The sequence below is a fragment of the Coenobita brevimanus genome, chromosome 101, assembly GCF_032717465.1.
Source record: "Coenobita brevimanus isolate Jiangsu-jjx chromosome 101, ASM3271746v2, whole genome shotgun sequence".
Taxonomy (NCBI): Eukaryota; Metazoa; Arthropoda; class Malacostraca; order Decapoda; family Coenobitidae; genus Coenobita; species Coenobita brevimanus.
The window spans coordinates 65,146,927-65,158,477 of NC_137054.1; the positions used below are offsets into that span (position 1 = coordinate 65,146,927).

The 11,551-nt window shown below is 48.6% G+C and overlaps 1 protein-coding gene across 1 annotated transcript; it reads left to right on the forward strand.

The window, feature by feature from the left end:
• Positions 1–5,998: 5,998 nt before the first annotated feature.
• LOC145415057 (uncharacterized) lies at positions 5,999–6,574 on the forward strand. The gene has a single exon (XM_080284470.1). The coding sequence runs from the start codon at positions 5,999–6,001 to the stop codon at positions 6,572–6,574; it is 576 nt and encodes a 191-aa protein (XP_080140596.1).
• The last annotated feature ends 4,977 nt before the right edge of the window (positions 6,575–11,551 follow it).

Sequence of the window (11,551 nt, forward strand, 5' to 3'; positions counted from 1 at the left end):
ATGTCGCCCTGTCCCCCTGCCCTGCTCCCAGCTCACACCCCTCTCTCATATACCTCTCCATTCCATCCCTTCATCTCATCCTGGTCTCCCCTTCCCTCTCCACCTCACTCACACACACTCTCCTCGTCAGACATGTAGAGGTGTATGGTATGTAGGAGGACTACTGGGCCTTGAGGCCAGGCTGTGAAGCCTATGCCCAGGGTCGGACAAAAAAAAAAAAAAAAAAAAAAAAAAACTCTCACTCTCCATCCTCTCCACATGGCCAAACCACCTCAGTGTGTTTCTCCTAACACTTCCTGTCACATCCACATCCACACCACAACACTCCTTCACATCCTCACTTGTCAGTCTGTCTCTCCATGTGACTCCACATGCTCCTCTCATCTTATTTCCACTGCTCTCACTCTTGACTTCTGTCCCTCCAACTCCAAGCTTCACTTCCATACATTAAAGTTGGTATCACAATACTGTCATGTAGTAACTTTTTCACTTCCATGTTCACTTCCCTGTTCCTTATCACTGCTTTCAAGGAACCAGCAACCTTTCTCCCTTGTCTTACCTTTTCAAGCACTTCACCCTCCAAACTTCCATCCTTACTCATCACACTACCCAAATACAGTACTTAAATGCACTCACATTTTCCATTTCCTCCTCATCCAACTTCACTGTACAGTCACTGACCTCACTTCTCTCGAAGACCATGACTTTACTCTTCTCTTCATTCACCTTTGAATTCCATTTCTTACACACTCCCAAACTCATCCACCAAGCCTTGCAGCTTAATAAAAATTTAAAAACAAATAAAAAATCTAAATATAATACTTCTGAAATTATCTTACCTCTCGGTACCAAGTCCTTCGTCTGGCAGGGTCACTGGATTGTGGACCTCGTTAATATCCAACTGGTCCCAGGTCCCCTTCACGATGACGTTGTTAAAACCAAGTATTTTTGCGATGATCTCATCGAGGTCACTGAGGGGAGGCAGTGCAGGACCACAACCTGGAATAGGGGCCAAATTGCCAATGATTAATTTGTCCATTACTTGTAAATGAAGAATTATTTGGGAGGACAGCTAGTATTCAATAAACCGGAAAATAATCTGAAAATAGTAAGTTACATGGTTGGCCCTACTTGCAGTTTGAGTTAGGTCAATTGGTATTACATTATCTCAATTGCACACCTTTTCTCCTACGAAACTTCCATCAGAACTTAGTAATACCTCAAGTATGTACAAGGAAGGAGTTCTGTTTATTTTGTCTAACTGCAATTTGTTAATTATTTTTTTGAAGCACTTCCCTGTATTAGTTAATTTTTATAGAACTGTGGTAACATGCCATATCAACAAGAATGTTGGTAAAGGTATGCTTTCTTGGAAGGAGTAAAAGGACCTTACCAATGAAATTCATATTCCTCCAGCTTGTTTTTTGTTTTGTTTTTCTGATCAGGGCTATATATAACCTTTTTCTGCTGCTTCTACTGCTTAAACTTTTACCTTACCAAGAATGTTTTTACATGGTCTAACAGTAACAATTCAATGGATGAATAAAGCCACAACACTACTCAGCTAGTATGATTAAATTTGTGAAACTAATAGGGATGCTTTCACTGTATGCAGTACTTTAAGAACTGGACAAGTATTTAAAAAAAAAAAAAATGAAAAAGGAACTTATGGACTCGGTACGGTCAAGCAATAAGCCCTTCGCAGACAATGCCAAGCTCTACAGAAGAATCAGAAACCCATCAGATGGAGAGATTCTTCAGGAGGACATCACCAGACTACAGGAGTGGAGCAGAAAATGGCTTCTAAATTTCAGTGAGGAGAAGTGCAAGGTCATGCATCTTGGGAGAGGAAATCCAGAGTACCAGTACCATATGGGTGACGCTCCACTAACCTCCACAGAGGAGGAGGATGACCTAGGTGTATTCGTTACCTCCAACCTGCAGCCAACAGTACAAGTTGCCAAGGCAGCAGCCAGTGCAAACTCCATGGTGGGACTCTTAACCCCTTAACCGCGGGGCGTCACTTTCGTGACGCTCGGGCGCAATGGATCATACCGCGGGGCGTCACTTTTGTGATTCTGTGTTATTTTGAATTATCCCGGGCTTTCAAGTGGTGGCTTGTATCATCTATCAGTACTGCCAATGTCCAACACTAGTCAGCACTCCAAATCTCATCTGTACTCCCATCCATTGTTGACATTTTAGCCATTTTCCCCCGTTCCTGACTCCCCTCCCTACCTCCCCTCCATTACCCTGTCCTCTCACCTCCCCAGCTGCACTGCGCTAAGCAAATCTCCCCCAGATTTTTCCACAGATTTCATCCATTGAAATAAGCCCTATGCCCTATACTTATACAAAATAATATATACCAAAAAAAAATAAGATAAGTGATAGTGGTATACACCAGGAATTGGCTAATTATCACCTGACAACACCTCACATGCATTCATTCGCTACATACCACGGTAATTTCCCCTTTGAATTATGCCTTGTAATCTATTTCTGTAATAAAAATATATATCAGAAAGGAAGGGAGAAGCCTAAGTGACATTTACATTCACCTGGAACTACCTTATTTCTTTATGTATTGCCGAGATTTTCTACCAATAATTTATTAGCATGTAAGTTAGCAGCTGTCAGCCCCATTGTCACTGTCAACCCTTGCCTTCTCAGATAAGCCGCGGCATTTAGTTCCTTGTCCTCCTCTGTGGTCAAAGCATGTCGCACTCGTGCCCCGCCATTTCTGCCGCTTCTGTGCCCATTGCAAAGGGCCCCGTGACCTCTACACCCAGAAAAACTCGAGGGGGAAGCAGGAAAAGACTAAAGTGACTCTGCAGTGGAATGTGAACTAGCCGAATTATCAATGGTGATGATGGATAGTGATTTTGTCCCTTCGGGGGATTCATGTGATGAGCCGGGTGAGGAAATCGTGCCAGAAACTACTAGTACGAGTGCTTCAGTGTCCCAAGTGATCCCTAGCTCCAAAGGAAAGGAGCCATTAGTGCAGCAAGGGAAGGAATTTGGGAAGGGAGTGAAAAGGCGGCGGGTTAGCCCCGGAACAATGGCCCCGCATGACCCAGCCCGCTATGAGTCCCGAGTTGATTCACCTCCCCGTTCCCCAAGCCCCACTTCACTCATTTCATCCTCTTCTCCTGCTGAGTCTTCGTCGTTGGAGTCACCACCAGCATCAACAGTGAAGGCAGGCCGTAGAGGAAGAGGTAAATCCCTGACCTGTAAAAGTAGAGTTGCTAGTAGAGTAAGGGCTGCTAGTGCTGTACGGCAACCCAGGGTCAGTGCGAGTGACCTTGAATGTGATAAATCTGCCTCACAGCCACCCTCCACCCTCACCCACCCTACACTGCCACGACAGGGAATCCTGGACGTCTTCGCGTGGACGGAAGGGTCCGATTTTGTCCCTGAACATCTCGATTTTGACGAGAGTTCCTCAGGAGTACAGCCTGCCTTCACTCTTGATGAGGATGCTGAGTGTGTGGACTTCCTTTTGGCCTTCCTCGATGACGAAGTCATGCAGCACATATGTGATGAGACCAACAAGTATGAATTACAACGTGCTGCAAGTGGTACAGGTGCAGCCAAGATGCAACAGTGGTCCATGCTGGGAGTGAAGGAGCTGTATGTGTTCTTCGCCCTCATGCTTCTCATACCACACTCAAAGAAGCATGAGTTGGAAGAATACTGGTCCATGGACCTCTTACTACCCTCACCCACCTTCAATAAGTACATGGCGAGAGATCGTTTCCAGAACATCATGGGAAACCTGCACTTTGCCGACAACGATGTACCTTCCCAAACCGAACCACTCTGGAAGATCCGGGTGATTCTGAGCAGAATGAAGGATAAGTTTATGACATTCTTCCACCCCTTTCAGAAGGTTGTCATTGACGAATCCTTCCACCCCTTTCAGAAGGTTGTCATTGACGAATCCTTGGTTTTCTTCAGAGGACGTCTTAGGTTTGTGCAGTACATTCCAAGCAAACGCCATCGCTTTGGAATCAAGTTCTTTGTACTGTGCGACTGTAAGACAGGGTACATCCTTGACTTCGTCATTTATTCAGCCAGCACTGTCAATCTTGATAAAACACACCCCCTTGGCTTCTCAGGCTGTGTAGTGAAAGTGCTCCTTGAAAGGTATTTTGGTGGGAATCATGTGCTGTATACAGACAACTATTATACAGCACCGAAACTTGCCAAATACCTTTCAGAGCACGGCATCGGCTCCTGTGGCACTGTGAAGAGTAATCGTGCCCACTTCCCTAAATTCCCAGAGGCAGGAACCTCGCAGCGAGGAGACGTGCACCTACGCAAGTCTGAGAAGATGCTGGCCATACGGTGGGATGACAAGAGGGTCGTGCACATGCTCACCACTGTACATAAGGGGTAAATGACGGACAGTGGGAAGGTCGACCGTAGGACAGGCGAACCTGTGATGAAACCTGATGCTGTGTTAGACTACAATATCAACATGCGGCTGGTGGACAAGTCCGACATGATGATTGGAGAGATCGACTGCCTCAGGAAGAATACTAGGTGGTGCAGGAAAGTTTTTCTGCATCTCATAGACATGACGATGCTGAACGCTTTCATCCTGTACAAGATGAAGGTCAAGCCACCCAAGTCCTTCTCCCTGAGGTTGTTCACCAGGACTTGTGTTCAGCAGCTGCTTGAAAGATATGGTAGGGTGACAGCAGCAACTCCAAGGCGCCATCCAGTAACACTGCCCGACAGACTTGAGCAGAGGGCGTACATGGATTGGCACAGACTGGTGCAAATGCCTGCCGCAGGCAAGAGGAAGGCTGCGAACCGCAGGTGCCAGGTGTGTGCACATACCACCCGACGCACACCTGAACACAAACACACCTCTTGGCAGTGTGCTGAGTGCCAGGTTCCCCTCTGTGGTACCTGCTTCTTTGATTACCACAGCCAGAAGCAGTTCTAAAAGTGCAAGTGGGAAAGGAAAGTAATGTGAAAATAATGTGTAAATAGCAAGTGAAAGCAATGGATGTTCAGTACATATGATTGAACAGTGTATTATAGTTTTATCTTACTGAAAGTGACAGTGAATAACATAGTGTAAGTAAAATAGAAGTGTAAATGTTGAAAATACAATAGAAAATGTAAATAGAAATGTAAGTAATTAGTAATATAAGAATATGAGTACAAATACTTGATGTTATAACAGTGAAATGAATCCATGGCTCTCTACGTATTTTACTGAATGAAAAATTGAATGACTTCAGTGACAATAAACTAATACTACTGAAGGAAACTTATGGATAAAGACTCCAGATATATATGTTATATAGTAATAGAAATATAAAGTGTGAGGGGTTTTATGAATAATAAATGACAGAATACCAACAGCGAACTAGCGCAAGTGGGAAGGTCATACGCGCCCGTAATTTTCATTGCTTTCAGTGGTTTTGTTTTGGAGTATGGATCCCAAACTACTTGATAATCATAGAGTAGTGTTTATAGTGTTAATATCTAGCTGTGGTAATCATATTATGGGTTGTCGGGAAGTGTAAAGTGGAAACTTCGTTACCCAACTTCAGAGGTCTCCACAAGTCCTACGGTAATCAACAAAGGCTCAACAAACATCCCAGAAGAAAGCTGAAGGTATGTGCCATAAGCATATTTAATTTTAATATTCTAGGACTAATAACTGATTTTGGGCAAATATTTTTTGAGAGTCTGTCGGAGCCCGAATAATCCTGCGGGACACGCAAAACATTGGTAAACATGCCTGCGGTGTAGGGGTTAAGGAGCAATGTATCTAAGCCAGCCAGAAATCAGTGCACATAACCTTGTGCCACTGCTGTCATCCATAACCACACTCCATGACCAACATCACACCCGCACTATACTCTGTCTACTTTAATTTGGCATAAAATCTTATGGTGTTATCTGGAAAAAAAAAAAATACAATCTACAATCTATTTTTTGAGAGTCTGTCGGAGCCCGAATAACCCCGTGGGACATGCAAAACACTGGGAAAGATGCCCGCAGTGTAAGGGTTAAGAAAAACTTACACATTCCTGGATGCAGAGATGTTTCTCCCGTTGTACAAATCTTTGATCAGGCCCCCGGATGGAACAGTGTCCAAGCATGGTCACCATACACTCGTCGAGACATTAACAAGCTCGAACAAGTACAACGGAGAGTCACTAAACTAGTCCCGGAGCTATCCGAACTGTCCTATGGGGAAAGGCTGGCCCGTCTTGGCCTCACCACACCGGAGGAAAGGAGGATACGTGATGACATGATTCAGACATACAAGGTACTCCACGGTATTGATGCTGTTAAAGGTGGAAATTTTCTTCAACTTGCATCAAGAGACAACCAACCAAACACCGGAGGACACAGCCTGAAGCTAGCCAAACTCAGGCACAGAACCACATGGAGGGCAAAATTTTTTAATGCAAGAGTAGTGAACCACTGGAATAGTCTCCCGGATGAAGTAGTCACGAGCCAGAGTGTGAATGCTTTTAAAAATTCGTATGACAAGTATGTTGAGACTGTAAAGCAGAGAAGAGGGACCTTTTATGAGCACTGACTCCTATGCCTCTTAACTATCACTAAAGGCAAGCAGTCACTAAAGGTAAGCAATGGAGGCTGATCCTTACCTGTTGCAACCAGACCTTCACTGTACAATGCAATTCAGGCTCTTGCCTCAGCCTGCACAGTCTGCCACCTTTTCTGGCACTCCTTTATGCTTCTGTCAGTGCCTGGGTATACGGAATTAAGATTGTCACATATGCTTTTCCAAGCATCCTGCCAGGCACAATGTGTGTACTCCCTGCTGAAACGAAGCTCCCTTTTAGGATTATTACATTATCCGAGGTAGTCGTGCTAACAGCAGTATGCTGTCCGGTGTCCAATTTTGTTTTCGGTAATGTTTCTCCTTTTCTTGCCTTCTCTGCTGGGCTGTATTGCCTTCAATTGTATCTTTTGCTCTTCTCCCCGAATCGCACACAAGAGTGACCACGTTTGCCTTGTTCTGGTCTTGGTCTTGGTGTTGATTGAAGGGCTGGACCCGACGTGTAGTCAGATGTAGCCCTAACGGTGGTTCAGGTGTAGCAGAACTCTTTAATCACAGGCAGCGAAGTTGCCCCGATCTGCGGAGGAAGACACAAACATGGTGTAGAACTGAGTGGCGTAGGTGCCGATCTAGGCCCACCCCACCAAGAAGGATGGGGAGGGTGAAGTCCAGGATACCAAGGGTTGCAAGGCGCTCCCTCAGGGTGGTGCGGATGGAGTAGAAGCGTGGGCAATGCAGCAGAAAGTGGGCCACAGTTTCCTCTTGATTCACACACCACTGGCAGTAGGGGTCTGGGTGCAGTCGCAGCCGATGCAGATGTGATGCCAGTCCAACATGTCCAATACGCAGGCGGGTGATAGCGACGTCCAAGATCCGGGAGACAGAGCGTACCCAAGGTTGGTCCGATGAGTCGGAGCGATGTAAACCCAGCTCTGTTGTGGGGAGGGAGGCGTGGAGATCAGCATTCCATGCCTGACTACACCTCGTGGCTAAGAGGCGATGGTGAGTAATGGCCGGCAAGGGGTAGGGCTCCACATCAGGAAAAGTCAAGGCCATCCGAGCTGCTGCATCCACCACATCATTGCCCCTGATGCCCACATGGGAGGGAATCCATTGCAGACGTACCTTTCAGCCTCCCTGCAGCAGCTGAGCAAGGTCATCCTGGATGTCATAAACCAGATGACGTATGGAGCAGGGTTTAGAAGAAGCGATGAGATGAAGGGCTGCTCTGCAGTCAGTGTAAATGACCACAGGCCGAGGAGAGGAATGAGACATCAAAAAACGCAGGGCCTTCAAGACTGCGAAGAGTTCAGCAGTAATTACATCATGGGCATCCCCTAAGCGCCATGTCTGGCAGATGGAGTAGTCCTCTACGAAGATGGCAGCTGCAGTTGCTGCAGGGGTGGAGGAGCGGGAGCCGTCAGTAAAGATAGCCATGAACCCTAGATAGGTGGAGCCAGCCATCTGCAGGAAAATGCGAGGGGCCAGGTGGCCATCCCGTGATTTACAAAAGGGCTCTGGGAGGTCTAAGGACACAGGTGAGGACAGGTCCCTCCACGGGGGCACAGGAGATACTGACCGGACAGGGTGGCAAGCTGGTGGAGGAAGTCCCAGAGTGTCGTAAGCTCGGAGAGCACGCACCAAGAGGGGCCGTCGAGACCTGATGGGCCACGATGGATGAGATGTCGAGACCCCTGCCGTCATAAAGAGCTTCGGGAGTGGGTGGTCATCGGGCAAGCGCTGGATAGTAAAGTAGCAGCGACAAGTCAACTTCATCCTGGTATGGTGGAGGGGGGGAACACCCGCCTCAGCCTGCAGAGACAATGTGGGTGAGGAGCAGAAAGCACCCAGCGCACCGGAGAGCGTTCGTCTGAATAGTGTCCAGCCGTTGTAGTTGTGTAGGAGATGCTGAGCCATATACCGAACAGCCATAGTTGATCTTCCCCAAGATGGCGGACTGATAGTATGCCAACAAAAGGTCCCTGCTTGCCCCCCAGCGGGATCCAGCAATATTCTTCATGATGTCAAGTCGTTTTGCACAAGATGACCGTAAGTATTCTATGTGACTGCGCCAAGTGAGGATGGGCCCATCCAACCGGAGACCAAGCAGCACATGCTCCCGAACAACAGGGACTAAGGTTGAGTCCAGAGAAATTGCTGGAGATGATGGCAAGCGGCGTAGAGTGAAGGGCATCACTGCGCTCTTGTTAGCATTGATGGCAAGGCCCTAGTTCCGGGCCCAAGCCAAAAAAGTGGATGTCGCTGACTGCAGAAACTGCTGCGCCTCCACAAAGGAAGGGCTCTGGGACACGATGGTGACGTCATCTGCGTAAACCAGGAGAGTAGCATTACGGATCTGAGGCAGGCTGGACAGCAACACGTTGAATAAGAGTGGGCTGAGCACAGACCCTTGCGGAACCCCCCGATGAACAGGATGGGGATCCGACAAGGCCCCACCCACGGACACCACAAAGCTGCGGCCAGCAAGATAATTCGACATCCAAGCCAGGGGTGGGCCCAAGACTCCCAGGCACGACAGGCAGTACAAAATGCCATCGTGTGGGGCTGAATCAAGGCCCCCTTCAGATCTATAAAGAGGGCAAGCATGTAGAGTCGCTGTCTATAGGTGTCATGTACCATGTGTTCTAGTTGACATAGGAAGTCCAAAGCTCCCTGGCCCGGCCGGAAACCACACTGAACCCTGGAGAGCAGGCCACGGGACTCCAGCCACCAAGAGAGCCGACGAGCCACCAGTTTCTCTAGCAGCTTCCCCACACAGGACGGAAGAACAATGGGCCAATAAGACGATGTGATGGTGGGGTCCCTGCCTGGCTTGGGGAAAGGCAGCAGCACTGACTCCTTCCACACCTCAGGGAATGTGCCGGTCTGCCAGCTGTTGTTGTAAATTGACAGCAAGTGACCGTGTAGGCTGGGCGGCAGATGTAGGAGGAAGTCATTAGCCACCATGTCAGGGCCAACCGTCCTCCTCGGGTGTAGAGAAGCAACGGCATCCCGGAGTTCAATGGCTGTGAACAGGCAATGGAGGTCACTGGCAAGGGGAGTTGAGACGCCCCTGTGGATGGCAGAAATAAACTCGGGAGCTGCAGGTAAAGTCGGAGGAACACCCAGCTGTGACGCAAAGAAGGACGCCAAGAGCTCGGCCTTGGAGAGGTCATCCAGGAGATCCACTCCATCACGACACAAGGGATATGAATATGTTGTCGGGCCACCCTTCATGGCCTTCAAAAACCTCCAGGTGCGGGAGCATGTGGTGGAGAAGGAGAGGCTGGAACAAAAAGAGGACCATGCCTTCTGCTTGGCTACCTTGATGGTGCGCTTACATACTGCATCCAGGCGTCGGTAACGATCCCCAAGGGCCCATGTGGGGTAATGACTCCAGGCACGCCAGGCCTGGCGCTGGGCTTGCACAGCCGAGGCACAAGCAACCGACCACCATGGCACCCCCAATCGGCCTATACTACGGTGGGCTGACTGACCGAACACCCTATGCCCAACCTGCACCAGCATCTGTGAAAAATCCTCAGCCGAGAGGCCCCAACGACCAGGGAAGCTAGCAGACACTGCCTCCTGGAAGGCCGTCCATCTACCATCATGAAGCTGCCAGCAAGGACGACTCGCTTGTGATATTCTTGGAGACAATGTCAGGTAGTCACAAAACTCGGGAAGATGGTCACTGCCCATGTACGGCCCCACATGGACCATTGGATGATGGAATACTGCGTCACCCAAACCGAGATCCAGTACAGATGCCTGTCCACTGTGAGGAGCAAACCGGGTATGGAGACCTGGAGGCGTAAGAAGGCTGAACCTGTGAGACTCAAGGAGCACCTGGAAGAGAGAGGAACCTGTGGCACTGGGGGCTCCAGCCAAGGCGGGGTCCCAGTGGTGGTGACGGGCGTTGAAATCCCCCATGATGAAGGCAGGGGCTGGCAACTGATCAAAGTAGTGGAGGAGCTCCTCCCTGGACACATCCTGGCAGGGGTTGTAACAACGGAGGGTTGAAGCCCAGCCATCAGTGAGGGCCACCCTGACAGCCAGGACCTCCAATCGTCCCCCAGGATACGAGGTGAGGGTGAGACGCACACTCTGGGTGTGAAGGCAGTTTGGGTGGGACGCTTTGGGACCTCGTACTGTTAGCTCTTCTGTCACATCGCCGCCGACACACGTGTAATTATTTGTGCTCACCTCTCTCTCTCTCTCTCTCACTCTCCTATTTTAAGCTAGTAACTACTTATAAATGAATTTTAAACACTCTGTATAGATGTAATTCAATAAAAAAGCTATAGTATAGTATAAATCTCATAAGACTTGTCAGCGTTGCCTTTGAGACGTTGTCAGGTGGTGACACGAGGGACAGCCCTGCGTGAGTGGGTCATACTCGGTCAGTCTCCCGCCATGGAAGCTATTAAAAAAAAAAAAAAAAAACGCACCTATAGACTTTTACCTCAGGGATGGTGTGGAAAAAAAGTCGAAAACAAGCGAAAAAATTAAGAAAATACAATTAGTAGTAGTTAATATATCATACAGCACCTTGGATGGGAGAGGGCCCCGATACACCAGGCGTACCCACTGGGAAAACCGAGGAGCATCTGGGGCAGGAAAATATACAGGGATCCTAGAAGCCTCTAATAAGACAGACGACTTGTTGTCAAAGGGCTGGAGGCCGTCTACCAAATCCTCTATATCAACATCCAGGGAGATTGGCCCAATCTTCCCATAGCTGAGGGCTGCTGCATCACCAGAGGACCGGGCCCTGCGGCACGTGACCTCCCACTCACCGAAGGTAGTCAGGGTCTCCATTGGGCTGGTCAGCTTTGCCAGATCACGATGGCGGAGATGAAGAGAGAGGGAAGACCCATCACCCAGTGGTTTGGTACCACCCTCTACACAATACTTGGCAAAGGGGGATGAGTTGATGGCGTCAGACAGCCGCCGGGGATTGTTAAAAATCCTGGACCCCTGCACAGACCT